Below are 15,228 nucleotides of genomic sequence, written 5' to 3'. Positions count from 1 at the left end.
ATTAATCCCCACAAAGCCCAGACAAGATACTCTGCTTCAGTGCTGTTTGCTAGGATCCTCCGCAGTACACACAAGCTCCCTCAATAGGTACTTCCTCGGTGAATCACTCACGTAGTGATGCACTCCCTCGATGCAACACTCCCTCAGTAAGGCACTCCCTCGTTGCAACACTCCCTCAGTGATGCACTCCCTTGGTGCAACACTCCCTTGCTGTGACACTCCCTCAATAAAGCACTCTCTTGGTGCGACATTCCCTCGGTGAGGCACTCCCTCAATACGACTCACTCTCAGTGCGACTCACTCTCAGTGCGACTCACTCTCAGTGCGACACACTCTCAGTGCGACATTCTTTTAATGCGACCCTCCCTCAGTGAGTCACTCACTCATTGCGACACTCCGTCAGTGCGACACTCTCTCAGTGAGTCATTCCTTCAGTGCAACACTCCCTTGGTGTGACATTCCCTCAGAGCAGTACTCTCTCAGTGACTCACTCTCTCAGTGCGACACTCCCTCAGTACAATACTCCCTCAGTGAGTCACTCTCTCAGTGCAGTAGACCCTCAGTGCGATACTCCCTCAGTGAGTCAATCCCTCAGTGCGACACTCCCTCAGTGAGTCAATCCCTCAGTGCTACACTCCCTCAGTGAGTCATTCCCTCAGTGCGACACTCCCTCAGTGAGTCACTCTCTCAGTGCAGTAGACTCTCAGTGCTACACCCCCTCAGTGAGTCATTCCCTCAGTGAGCCATTCCCTCAGTGAGCCATTCCCTCAGTGAGCCATTCCCTCAGTGAGTCACTCTCTCAGTACATACTCCCTCAGTGCTATACTCCCTCAGTGCTATACTCCCTCAGTGCTATACTCCCTCAGTGAGTCACTCCCTCAGTGAGTCACTCCCTCAGTGCGACATTCCCTCAGTGAGGCACTCCCTCGGTGCGGCACTCCCTCGGTGCGGCACTCCCTCGGCGCGGCACTCCCTCGGCGCGGCACTCCCTCGGCGCGACACTCCCTCGGCGCGACACTCCCTCGGCGCGGCACTCCCTCGGCGCGACACTCCCTCGGCGCGACACTCCCTCGGCGCGACACTCCCTCGGCGCGACACTCCCTCGGCGCGACACTCCCTCGGCGCGGCACTCCCTCGGCGCGGCACTCCCTCGGCGCGGCACTCCCTCGGCGCGGCACTCCCTCGGCGCGACACTCCCTCGGCGCGACACTCCCTCGGCGCGACACTCCCTCGGCGCGACACTCCCTCGGCGCGACACTCCCTCGGCGCGACACTCCCTCGGCGCGACACTCCCTCGGCGCGACACTCTCTCGGCGAGTCACTCTCTCGGTGAGTCACTCTCTCGGTGAGTCACTCCCTCGGTGCGACACTCTCGGTGTAGTCCCTCTTTGTTTTGTGTTTCCTGACCTGTGGTCCCTGATTGGAATCAGTTTTGGCGTCACAGGTCCTGGACATACTGCAGTTTCTGGTTACTGGCTTTCAGTTCCATGTCTAGATTTTCTGCAGCCAGTTTATTCGGTAGGTTTGGTAAGTTAGCAAGCTGAGTATGAACAAGGTGAGTTGTCATGCTACCAAGCTGTTTAACAAGTAACAATCTCCTTTAATTGGCAACTTAGTGCTGCCTAACGAGAACTTATCTTAACGTCTGGCGAAAGTATAAAAGAAGGAACCGACATTCCTGATGCGATGAGTCTCTCTGGAATTGATGTTTGATTCTGCCAAAAATCTTACCATTGCCCACATTGCTCAGTGTCCTACAAGAAATGTCCCAAAATGTTTCAACAGTCATGAGCCATCTCTGAAGCATTATAGTGTGATGAGCAGGAGTGAGTGACAATCACAGAATAATATGCTGAGTGCAGAACCCCAGGTCATGTTTTCTGCCATTTTTAACTTGTTACACCTCAGAAAACCAGCTTGCAAACATCCGTTCTGAGGAAGGGTCATTCACCCCGAAACATTTAACTCTGCTTTCTCTCCACAAATGATGCCAGCCCTGCTGAGCTTTTCCAACAATTTCTGTTTCTGTTTCTGCAAAAGTGAATAACCTTCTAATTGCAAACTTTACTGCCACAGATAAGGGGAGGAAATTACCTATTGCAATCTCTGAGGTTCTAATAACAGAATTTAAAAAAAAGTCACAAAAGGAATGTGATTTATCCAGTCGCTCGAACTCAGTGATTGCAGACTCACCTGACATCCTATTTCTGAAGGGAGTAATTAATTGGTTTGTTTTAGTTTAGTCACTTAGGAATGCAATATTGGGAGGAGATCTTAGGAAATCCACGGCATAATTTCTTTAGTAACAAGCAGCTCAGGGTTTTGTAAATTGTAATGATACCATCACCATGACTGAAGGGTGAATGAAGTTAATCAACTGTTCAGTTCTCAATGCGATTCACAGGCCACATATTCAAGGGAAAGTCTGCAAACTGAACAATTTTCTTGAAAGGGGGTTTTGGATGGGACTTGAATGTGAATATATCACATTGACTGTCTGTTATACAAGGTCCTTGCCCTTTTTTGTCTGTGTGTGTGTATCTGTCTGTGTGTGTGTATATTTGTGTGTGTGCGCCTGTGCGTGTGTGTGTCTGTGCGTTTCTGTGTGTGTGCGTGTGTGTGCCTGTGCCTGTGTGTATGCGCGCGCATGCATCTGTGTCTGTGTGTGTCTGTGCGTGTATGCGTGTGTGTGAGTCCGTGCATGTGTGTAGTTGATGGAAACACTGAGGGTTTGTTTTGTGCTGTGTAATTAATCACACTCTAAATACGTCAGTGACTCGATTCCTCCCCCTCCTCAAAAGGCAGTCGTACCTACCTCTCTGCAGGAACACTAACCCCACACTGTGACACTGTACCATATTCTGATTGTTGCATGCTGTCAGAGTCTCATTATTTCAAACACAGCCCCTCTTTCTCTCTCTTACAGGGACCACCTGGACCTCCAGGGTCAGAGGGGCGAGAGGGTCTCAAAGGTGAAAAGGTATGACTATTTTATGTAAAAGAAAAGATGATAACAACCAAACTTTTACACCAAGTTTCACGAAACTACGATTGTGAAATTTACTAGAACGCATTTCCCACTGAATTTCCTCAGGGCATGGTCCATTACCACTGGGTCTGCCTCACCGCGATTTGGACTTTTACAGTGAGCGTCGGAGGTCTATTTGGCTTTGGGGTGCATCACTGATAAATTAAGTCCGTCCTCACCTGAAGCTATCGGTTCCCATTTTCCAGTCGCAGCTGGAAGAGGAAACATGAGTGTCTAATCCCTGGCGTACAGAGGGTTCCTGGTTTAGGAGCACAGACCAATACAGGGGTCTCAATTTAAATCTTGGACATTCGAGAGATGGTGATGTTGTCATGGTTGGTAGTGTTTGAGCTACTGTGCCTGTTCACTTCAGGCCACTCCCATCCTTGTGTCTCTCTCTCTCTCTCTCTCTCTCTCCCTCTCCTTTTCTTCTTTTCTCTTCTCTTTCTTCATCTTCCTGACGTTATGGGGAGGTGGGAGAGTTGGCAGTGCCTGGAGCGGGGATTCCTGGCTGTGGTAAGCCTGGAGTGGGGATTCCTGGGCATGGTGGGCCTGGTGCAGGGAATCCTGGGCGTGGTGGGCCTGGAGTGGGAATTCCTGGCTGCGGTGGGCCTGGTGCAGAGAATCCTGGCTGCGGTGGGCCTGGTGCAGAGAATCCTGGCTGCGGTGGGCCTGGAGTGGGGATTCCTGGCTGCGGTGGGCCTGGAGTGGAGAATCCTGGGTGCAGTGGGCCCGGAGTGGGGATTCCTGGCTGTGGTGGGCCTGGCGTGGAGAATCTTGGGCGTGGTGGGCCCGGAGTGGGGATTCCTGGCTGTGGTAAGCCTGGAGTGGGGATTCCTGGCTGCGGTGGGCCTGGTGCGGAGAATCCTGGGCGCGGTGGGCCCGGAGTGGGGATTCCTGGCTGTGGTAAGCTTGGAGCAATGATTCCTGGTGGTTGATGGCGAGAAAGCAGGGCATGAGGAGTGGGGTCTCCTGGGTCACTGTTGTCGGCAGAAAGGGGACTCCTTCAAGCCAACCTTTCTTGGAGACGTTGCAGAATCCCTGGAGCTGTGTCTGGGACACCAGTCAACAATGAGGGAGGCGATGGCTTTGAGGTACTATCACTGGACTGTTAATCCAGAGACCCAGATATGGGACCTGGGTTCAAATCACAGCAAAACTTTAAAAAAAATCTGAATTCAAAGTCTAATGCTGAGCATGAGTCTGTTGTCGATTGTTGAAAAAACAATGTCCTTTTGGGAAGGAAACTGCCATTCTTACCCAGTCTGGCCTACATGTGACTCCAGACCCACAGTAATATGGTTACCCTGTAGGGCAATTAGGGATGGGTAATGACCTAGCCAGTGATACCCTCATCCCATGACTGAAAAAAGGACAGATGACCTCTACTTAAGTATTTTCTTTTTATTCTTTTGTCACTTAAAAAGGCACTGGGTTGTGGTGACAAACCACTTCTCACTGGATCTCCCCAGATATATGTGATAATAAAATCATCTGTTCATTCATTCATTAAAAATCATTTGTTCATTCATTTCCTGGACTTGTGTGCGACTGCTTTATCTTGTCCTGCATTGTTTTCTGACTGACGTACGAACCGAGTTGCAAATGGATTCAGAAATGGAACCTGCTTGCAACCCAGGGATTGCCTGTACATTAGAAGGGGTTTAACAGATGGGAACTACCTTCAGTCCAATGTCGGAAATTGGCCCTTGGGACCATGCGTAGATTATTCAATAAGATCCTGGCTGACCTGATTGTGGTCTCCACTCAAATCTTCTCTCTGACCCGCCTCACTCCTGTATCTATCAAGAACTTAGATGTTGCCGGGGTTGGAGGATTTGGGCTATTGGGAGAGGATGAACAGGGTGGGGTTTTCCTTGAGCGTCGGAGGCTGAGGGGTGACCTTATAGAGGTTTACAAAATTATGAGGGGCATGGGTAGGATAAATAGGCAAAGTCCTTTCCCTGGGGTCGGGGAGTCCAGAACTAGAGGGCATAGGTTTAGGGTGAGAGGGGAAAGATATAAAAGAGACCTAAGGGGCAACTTTTTCACACAGAGGGTGGTACATGTATGGAATGAGCTGCAAAAGGAAGTAGTGGAGGCTGGTACAATTGCAACATTTAAAAGGCATTTGGATGGGTATATGAATAGGAAGGGTTTGGAGGGATATGGGCCAGGTGCTGGCAGGTGGGACTAGATTGGGTTGGGACATCTAGTTAGCATGGGCGGGTTGGACTGAAGGGTCTGTTTCCATGCTGTACATCTCTATGACTATATTCATGGACTTGCCCTCCACTGCTCTCCGGGTAGGTAAATCCCACAGATCCTCTGGGAGCAATAGAAAAGCAGTTGTCTTCAGTTCCATCTCAAACCAAGACCTCTGATTCTTAAACATTGTCCCGTTGTTCCTGTCACTCCTACAAGGGGAACTGTCCTCTCAGCATCCACTCTGCCAAGTCCTTTCAGGATCCTGCATATGATAATTGAGAAAGGGTTATCAGAATTGGGCACAGAGAAAAATTCAGCTTAATTAGAAATCTCCATCAAATTGCAATCCCAAAATTGGCAGATATTGGTTTTTGAAACATTTACGATTTACATAGAAGGTACGAAACACACACAAAGCTGTGTTAAAATTCCCTGCATGCCTTGTAAGCGCTGAAAATAATTTGGTTGTGATTGGCAGTGAATTGTGAGCAATAGCAAAAGCTGCTAAAACCAATTCTGAATTCTCCGCTCAGTTGGGTCTCTTGGGGGGGTGTGACAGATTGTACTTAATTCTGCATTTAAAATGTCATTTGTTTCAAGAGATATTTTCACAATGCTCGCACCTTCCTGAAAAGAAACGTGTTCCCACCTTGCGGGCATTACTAGCTGGCCCAGCATTTATTACCGGTCCCTAATTGCCCTTCACAAGATGGTGGTGAGCTGATGTTTTGAAATTCTGGGGTTTTAAATGCATAGGGACATCTATCATGCTGTTAACAAGGGAGTTCCTGGACTTTAACCCAGTGACGGTGAAGGAATGGCAATATGCCAAGTCAGGATGGCGAGTGGCTTGGAGGGAACTTGTAGGGGGTGGTATTCTCTTTAGCTGCTGCCCTTGTCTTTCTAGTTGGGAGTCTATTGACCCCCAACATTCCAAATGCGGCCCGACCAGAGTCTTAAACAGCCTCAGCAGTACCATAAGACCATAAGACCATAAGACATAGGAGTGGAAGTAAGGCCATTCGGCCCATCGAGTCCACTCCGCCATTCAATCATGGCTGATGCGCATTTCAGCTCCACTTACCAGCGTTCTCCCCGTAGCCCTTAATTCCTCGAGACAACAAGAATCTATCAATCTCGGCCTTGAAGACATTTAGCGTCCCGGCTACCACTGCACTCCGTGGCAATGAATTCCACAGGCCCACCACTCTCTGGCTGAAGAAATGTCTCCGCATTTCTGTTCTGAAATGACCCCCTCTAATTCTAAGGCTGTGTCCACGGGTCCTAGTCTCCTCGTTTAACTGAAACAATTTCCTAGCATCCACCTTTTCCAAGCCATGTATTATTTTGTACGTCTCTATTAAGTCTCCCCTTAATCTTCTAAACTCCAACGAATACAATCCCAGTATCCTCAACCGTTCCTCATATGTTAGACCTGTCATTCCAGGGATCATCCGTGTGAATCTCCGCTGGACACGTTCCAGTGCCAGTATGTCCTTCCTGAGGTGTGGGGACCAAAACTGGACACAGTACTCCAAATGGGGCCTAACCAGAGCTTTATAACCAGAGCAGTACATATCTGCTTTTCTCTTGAAATGAATGTTGATGTTGTATATGGCTTCCGAGCTGCCTAACGAAGGGCTTATGCCCGCAACGTCGATTCTCCTGCTCCTCGGTTGCTGCCTGACCTGCTGTGCTTTTCCAGCGCCACACTCTCGACTCTGATCTCCAGCATCTGTAAGTCCTCACTTTCGCCTTCCTAGCTGCTACCTCAACCCATGTGTTAACCTTATAAAAACACAAGCTAGGATCCCCCTCCAAAATACTTTGTGCTTCAGATTACTGAAGTCTTTCCCCATTTAGAAAATAGTCTATGCCTCTATTCTTCCCACCAAAGTGCATAACCTCACACTTCACATTGAATTCCAGCTGTCAGGTGTTTGGAAAGGCCGGTCAGTTGGATTAAGAGAAAAGGATCTTACCTTAATCACATAGTGATATTAAACATTTGCCTTTTTAGACACACTGTTTATAACCGCAGTATTACAGGTATTAACGATTGCACGTGGGCTTGTTTATTTTTTCACACAGGGCTCTCTGGGACAGGAAGGCCCAGTGGGCAGGACTGGGCCTATAGGCCCACAAGGGTCACCAGGCAACATAGGACCCGAAGGCCTCAGAGGGATACCTGGCCCTGCAGTAAGTGAAGACCCAAAGAGAATGTGATAGTCGGCATTACGTTTTGCAACAAACGGCTGCACATATCAATGCATAACCCCTCGTAATGTCTGTTATTCTTCAACAGGGAGAACAAGGCCTCCATGGACCCCCTGGCCAGGCTGGACCCCCAGGCCCAATGGTAAGATGAGAACAGCCCCTTCAGTCTGATCCGCTACTCAGTGTTATCGTGGCGGGTCTGTACCAGACCCCCGTCTGCTTGCCTCTGCTCCACGCTTTGTAAGCGAGCCAAGCTCGTCAACCTCACAATTCGGGCCGTTATCACAAAAATGTCGCCAGAACTTTTCATCTTGCACTCATCAGGACACTTCGAGAGAATACAATCTTACAAACCATCACAATTTAAAGGACAGGAGGAACAGGCAGTTAAATTATTGATTGATCGAGTATCCACTTTTTTTTGTGGGGTAGAGTTTCATAGAGACATAGAAAACAGGAGCTGGAGTAGACCATTCGGCCCTTCGAGCCTGCTCTGCCATTCTATAGGATCATGGCTGATCTTCCAACTCAGTCCCCTGCTCCAGCTTTCTCCCCATACCCTTTGATCCCTTTAGCCCTAAGACCTTTATCTAATTCCTTCTGGAGTACATACAATGTTTTGGCTGTAAGTATTTTCTGTAATAGTGAATTCTGCAGGTTCCCCACTCTCTGAGTGAAGACATTTCTCCTTATCTAAGTCCTAAATGGCCTCCCTGGTATCCTTATTGGGAACATCCTGTGTTAACCCTGTATTTTGATAGGTTTCTATGAGATCATCCCACCTCAATCTTCTGCACCCCAGTGAATATAGTTCTAACCAGTCTCTCTCCGTATGTCAGTCCTGCCATCCCAGGGATTAGTCTGATCAACCCTTGTTGCACTCTCTCCATAGCCAAGACATCCTTTCTCAGTTAAGGAGACGGAAACTGCTCACAATATTCCAAATGCAATCTGACCAGTGCCTTTTACAGCCTCAGCAGTACATCCCTGCTCTTATATTCTAGCCCTCTCGAAATAAATGCTAACAATGCATTTGCCTTCCATCAGCCAACTGAACCTGTATGTTAACCTTAAGAGGATCCTGAGCTCGGACTCCCAAGTCCTTTATGCTTCAGATTTCCGAAGACTTACCCTATTTAGAAAATACTCTACACCTCTATTCTTCCTATTACAGTGAATAACCTCACACTTCCCCACACTGTGTTCTATCTGCCACTCATCTGCCCACTCTCCTAGCCTGTCCAGATCATTCTACAACCTCCCTCAACACCACCTGTTCTCTCTATCTATCATTGTGACATCTGCAAACTTCGCTACAACGCCCTCAGTTCCTTTGTCCAGATTGTTAATGTATCATGTTGTGGTCCCAACATTGACCCCTGTAGGACTCCACTAGTCACTGGCTGCCTTTATCCCTACTCTCTGCCTTTTGCCAGTCAGCCAATCCTCTCACCATGCCAGTACCTGCCCCTAGCACTATGGGCTCTTATTTAATAGCCTCCTGTGTGACACCTTGTCAAAGACTTTCTGGAAATACCAAATAGATCACATCCACAGGTTCTCCTCAAAGAATTCTAATAGATTTGACTTCAGGCATGACTTCTACTTGACGAAACCATGTGGACTCAACTCTCTTTTACCATGCACGTCCAAGTACTCTGTAATCTCATTGTTAATAATGGACTCTAAAATCTTACCAACGACTGAGATTAGGCTTATGCCTTCCTTCCTTCCTTAAACAGGGGGTTTACATTAGCCATTTTCCAGTCCTCTGGGACCCCCCCTGACTCCACTGATTCCTGAAAGATCACCACCAATGCCTCTACAATCTCCTCAGTTATCTCCTTCAGAACCCTACGGTGTAGTCTGAGGGTTACGGGGAGAGTGCAGGTAAGTGGAGTTGAAATGACCATCAGCCATGATTAAATGGCAGAGTGGACTCGATGGGCAGAAAGGCCTTACTTCCATTCCTATGTCTTGTGGTTCTGGTCTGAGTGATTTATCTATCTTCAGAACTACCAGCTTCCCCAGCACCTTCTCCTTAGTGATCGCCATTATACGCACCTCTGTCCCCAGCCTCTCTTGAAGTTCTGGTGTGCTACTGGTGTCTGCCACTCTGAAAACTGATGCAAAGTACCTGTTCAGTTCCTTTGCCATTTCTTTGTTCTTCTTTACTACTTCCCTAGCCTTATTTTCTAGCAGTCCAATGCCCACTCTTATCTCTCTCTCACCTTTTGTATTTCTAAAAAAAAACTCTTACAATCGTCTTTTACATAACTTGCTAGCTTACCCTCATAATTTCATCTTCTCTCCCTTATGACTTTTTTAGTCATCCTCTGTTGGTTTTTAAAGTCTTCCCAATCCTCTGGCTTCCAACTAATTTTCACCACATTGTATGCTTTTACGTTTGACTTTATGGTGTCCCTGGCTTCCCTTATCAGCTGTAGTTACCTCGCCCTCCCCTGAATTGCTGCTATGCCTCCCGAATTAACCCCAGAAACTCCTGCCATTGCTGCTCCACTATCTTCTCTGCTCGGCTCCCTGTCCAATCAACTCTGGCCAGCTCCTCCCTCATGTCTTTGTAGTTTCATTGCTCAATTGTAATGCCTTTACATCTGGTCCTAGCGTCTCAAGCCACAGGGTGAATTCTATAATGTGATGGTCACTGTCCCCCAGAGGTTCCTTCACCTTCAGCTCCCCAATCAATACTGCCTCATTACACATCACCAAATCCGGAATTGTCTGTTCCCTAGTGGTGTCTAACCCCCATGATGCTCCAAAGTACATCTTGTAGACATTCCATGAATTAGAGTCATAGAGATGTACAGCATGGAAACAGACCCTTCGGTCCAACCCGTCCATGCCGACCAGATACTCCAACCCAATCTAGTCCCACCTGCCAGCACCAGGCCCGTATCCCTCCAAACCCTTCCTATTCATATACCCATCTAAATGCCTCTTATATGTTGCAATTGTACCAGCCTCCACCACATCCTCTGGCAGCTCATTCCATACACATATCACCTTCTGCATGAAAAAGTTGCCCCTTAGGTCTCTTTTATATCTTTCCCCTCTCACCCTAAGCCTATGCCGTCTAGTTCTGGACTCCCCGACCCCAGGGAAAAGACTTTGCCTATTTATTCTATCCATGCCCCTCATAATTTTGTAAACCTCAATAAGGTCACCCCTCAGCCTCCGACGCTCCAGGGAAAACAGCCCCAGCCTGTTCAGCTGCTTCCTGTAGCTCAGATCCTCCAACCCTGGCAACATCCTTGTAAATCTTTTCTGAACCCCTTCAAGTTTCGCAACATCTTTCCGATTGGAAGGAGACCAGAATTGCATGCAATATTCCAACAGTGGCCTAACCAATGTCCTGTACAGACGCAACATGACCTCCCAACTCCTATAATCAAAACCCTGACCAATAAAGGAAAGCATACCAAACACCACCTTCACTATCCTATCTACCTGCGACTCCACTTTCAAGGAGCTATGAACTTGCACTCCAAGATCTCTTTGTTCAGCAACACTCCCTAGGACCTTACCATTAAGTGTATAAGTCCTACTAAGAGTTGCTTTCCCAAAATGCAGCACCTCGCATTTATCTAAATTAAACTCCATCTGCCACTTCTCAGCCCATTGGCCCATCTGGTCTAAATCCCGTTGTAACCTGATTGCTATAAATTCGGTGTCTTACAATCTTATACTCCACAACCACCTGATGAAGGAGCAGCGTTCCGAAATCTAGTGCTTCCAGTTAAACCTGTTGGGCTATAACCTGGTGTTGTGTGATTTTTAACTTTCCTTGAGATCCACCATCTCCCTGATTTTCCCAGTCCACCTGCATGCTGAAGTCCCTGTGTCTTTTGTAATGCTGCCTTCCTCCCATGTCTTTTCCATCCCCAGCTTTATTTTCTTCCCCGTACCCTGGCTACTGGTAGGAAGCCTGTACCCCACTCCTTTTAGGGTCTTTTTTTCCTTTGAGGTTCCTCAACCCTCACAGATTCTATGCTTTTCAACTTCAATTTTTGCTGTTGATTTAATATCATTTCTCTCTAACAAAGCAAATCTGTCGCAACTGTCCATCTGCCTGTGCTTCCTGGATCCCCTGCCTGCCCTTCCCATCCTCTGCTTCTGAAGGCAGTAATTGTTAAAATGAGTGCGTGTGTTCCACACTGGACGCATGTAGATTCAACCCTCCTGCCAATTTCAGGAGCATTGGCTGGAGATTTGCCAGTCTGGTGATGGGTCTACCCGTAGCTTCAGCCACCCACACAGCCGACTTGAACAGAAATGCCTCTCTGTCTTGGTGACCCCAGAATGAACTGCCAAGGTTCTGCAGGGAGGCAGTGTCTGACTGTGGAGGGGGGTTCATCCAGCAGTCATAGCCATGGGGAAACAGTTCGAGATTCCAAATCAAACTTTCAGTGTCAGAATGAGAACCCCCCCCCCCCACAACCCCTCACCCAATCCGGCCCATTTCACTGTCAGGCTCCAGAGGGAGACAAGGAACATCTAGTAACCACTTCTGTGTGTGTGTGTCTGTGTGTGTGTGTGTCTGTGTGTGTGTGTGTCTGTGTGTGTGTGTGTCTGTGTGTGTGTGTCTGTGTGTGTGTGTATGTGTGAGTTGCTTGCCTTGAATTGTTTAACTCTCTGTTTGCTTCCATTGCTTAGGGTCCTCCTGGCATGCCTGGTCTCCGGGGTGTTCAAGGATTAAAAGGTGACAAGGTGGGTAAACTTCAGGCCTGTTGGAGAGATGCTGGGCCAATGACAAACAATTGCCTGTTTTTTTTTCCCAATGTCTTCAGTTGTTGCACTGGACTCTGGAATCACATTTCCATTTACCCCAGCTTGTCTGAATGACCATCAGTGGTGATGTGATACACATGTGGACACAGGGGTCCCTCGGGGGGGGGGTTTGGCCAGGGGGAAAGCAGCACATAAGATTGTCAAATGGCCATCCCACCTATATCTTGCCCAGCCCAGCAACTTCTTCCCCATGATGTTGAGTGGCACTGGCCTGTGTATTAATACTCTGGCATCTTGAGGGTCCTAAGTGGCTAATTATTGCCCCTGTTCAGCCCCTCAATCCCCCTCCACAGCTGTAACACACTAAATAGTGGCAGATGGGCTGGAATATGAAGGCTGTTCTCTTGGCAAATGGGAGACATGGCATGGGGAGCCCTTTACCCTCCCCATCTTTGTTCTTCCCCATCTGGCCTCCAAATCCTACTTCGTTGACCCTCCTCGATCCCCTGCCTTCCTGCTTTAAAAACCTAGCACTTGGCTGCATCCAGATCCCATTGAGGATCTTCCTGGATCTCCTGTGGTCCCATTGCTGAGCTCTGGTGCTGCTTGATCCACTGAGGGGTGGGGGATAATCCTCTGCTGTTCTAACCACCGTCTACAGTTGATGAGTTTGGAAATGATCAGAAGTGTGCAGTTACCCTCCCCGGTCCCTTAAAATCCTGCCCAGACCTATACAATTGTACACACACACACACTGTACATGCACCCACACACAAAACCACACACACACATGCTCATATGTACACGAAAATACACACACCCATACAAACCACCCGCGTATGCACGTGCAACCACATGTAAAAACATAAGCAAATATGCAATTAAGTACATTTGCATGTGCACATACCTAATCGTGCATCCACAAACAGACACACACACACACTCACTTACATGCACACACTTTTTCGCACATACACTCTCTCAAACACATACTCTCTCTCACACACACACATGCAAACAGATGCACACACTCGCGCACACACGTACACACACAAACGCACACACACATGTACACACGCACATGTATACACACACACACACATTTTAATTCATTGATTACCACTGAAGGGCTTCACCAAGTGCAGTAACTGAAAAACTCAAGGTTACTCCAAAGGAACCCACTTTCTACCCTGATAATGTTGGAGGGACGGTTGCTGTTTTAAAACATATCCTGTGATGGAATTCCGAGTTGCCATAACTCCGAGTGAAAGTGACCAAAAGCCGCAGTGAACTGGATGGTCAGTTCATCAGAGAATCAGTCTGGTGATTGAGCAGGATCACGTGGGAAACTCACTGAGCTCCAAGCATTTCAGATGGCGACTGGTGCATTGGCAATGTTCTCACTCTCATGTTGTTCTTCCCTGTTTCACTTCTTTAGGGGCACATTGGATTAATCGGTTTAATAGGGCCTCCTGGTGAGATGGGTGAGAAGGGAGATCGTGGCCTTCCAGGAATCCAAGGGGTACAAGGCACCAAGGGGGATGTGGTTAGTACAAGCAGCACACAGTGATTGCAATTAATAATTCAGACCTATGGCCTTTATTCTCCGGGAAATATCCCCTGATATTGTTGGGAGTGAGAACCACTGATGCTAACTGCTTCTAGAGAGTGTTGCATTCTGGGACAGAGCAGTAACTATACTTGCTGTGGTTCTGTTCGCTGAGCTGGAAGTTTTTGTTGCAAATATTTCGTCCCCTGTATAGGTGACATCCTCAGTGCTTGGGAGCCTCCTGTGAAGCCGGAGGAAACACCACAGAAGCGCTTCACAGGAGGCTCCCAAGCACTGAGGATGTCACCTAGACAGGGGACGAAACGTTTGCAACAAAACTTCCAGCTCGGCGAACAGAACCACAGCAATGAGCACCCGAGCTACAAATCTTCTCACAAACTTTGAGTAACTATACTTTTCAAAAAGAAAATATCAAGATCTCAGTTATTTATTGAAAGAATGAAACCTTCTACCATTTAAAACAGAACAAGTTTAACTTTACAAGAGTCAAACAAGCATACATCAAAAAATATCTAAACCTTCTTTTACTCTAAAACCCAGACTCCACCTAAGTTTTTAAAAATTATTTGACAGGCAAATTGCAAGTCACTCATAAACTATAGAACAAATATTAAATGCCAGGTACAACTAAGGCAGACCTTATGGAATGGTTTGACAGTTCACTCAGTGTAGAAATCATCAATCACAATCATATGGTCCTTTATAGCTCAGCCTTCCTCATAAAGAATTTCAGTTCCTCTTCGAGGATATAACCCAATTCCCAGCTGATAGAAGCACAAACCGACCTATAATCCATAGACAATCAACAGCAGAAATACACACACCCACAGAGCCTCCTCTACTCTGCCTATGGTGCTCTGGATGATCTTAATCCATTCATTATCTTCAATTAATGGAAACCATATCTTTGCCTATTCACAGCTTCAGGTAGCGACCTTTATCTTCATCAGTCTCCTTGTACTGCACCACTGTACTCATCAGCTACACCTGAACTGGGGCAGTGTTCTGTCCTCTTTATTCCTCTTTATACATTACAGCAAGTTTGTTTCCCCAGAAGTGTTGGTTTCTGAAATAGCTGCACATGGGCTGCTATCCCAAGTCACCCTTTATTTAATTGTGCACAGTACTATGGCCAGTCAGCTCAGAGTCAGTCCCTAAAGTGAGGAGATTCTGAATCTCATAGAAACATAGGAGAAAGGAGGAAGAGGAGGCCATTCGGCCCTATGAGCCTCCTCTGCTATTCATCACGATCATGGCTGACCGCCCAACTCAATAGCCTAATCCTGCTTTCTCCCCATAACTTGATCCCATTCATCCCAAGTGCCACATCTAGCCACTTCTTGAATACATTCAATGTATGCTGTTTATTTCTTTTATGCATTTAACTTTTAATGAATCTTAAATTGCACAATGAAAATGTTCGCTCTTGCTCCTCAACAACTTACAGGAAATGCAT

General features: G+C 47.4%; 1 protein-coding gene across 1 annotated transcript in view; it reads left to right on the top strand.

Moving 5' to 3' along the window:
• The window catches only part of LOC122552376 (uncharacterized), a 372,305-nt gene that overhangs the window by 336,168 nt on the left and 20,909 nt on the right, over positions 1 to 15,228 (top strand). The window contains exons 55-59 of the mRNA XM_087983386.1: positions 2,927 to 2,980; positions 7,328 to 7,435; positions 7,542 to 7,595; positions 12,128 to 12,181; positions 13,641 to 13,748. Of these exons, the coding sequence (XP_087839512.1) occupies positions 2,927 to 2,980; positions 7,328 to 7,435; positions 7,542 to 7,595; positions 12,128 to 12,181; positions 13,641 to 13,748 (378 nt within the window). The remainder of the gene's footprint in view (positions 1 to 2,926; positions 2,981 to 7,327; positions 7,436 to 7,541; positions 7,596 to 12,127; positions 12,182 to 13,640; positions 13,749 to 15,228) is intronic.

This window comes from Chiloscyllium plagiosum, unplaced genomic scaffold (genome assembly GCF_037043375.1).
Source record: "Chiloscyllium plagiosum isolate Xiang-an unplaced genomic scaffold, Cpla_swu_hap1 HiC_scaffold_45, whole genome shotgun sequence".
In the NCBI taxonomy this organism is placed as follows: Eukaryota; Metazoa; Chordata; class Chondrichthyes; order Orectolobiformes; family Hemiscylliidae; genus Chiloscyllium; species Chiloscyllium plagiosum.
Note: the sequence above shows the minus strand (reverse complement) of the source record. Positions and strands in the feature narration are given on the sequence as shown.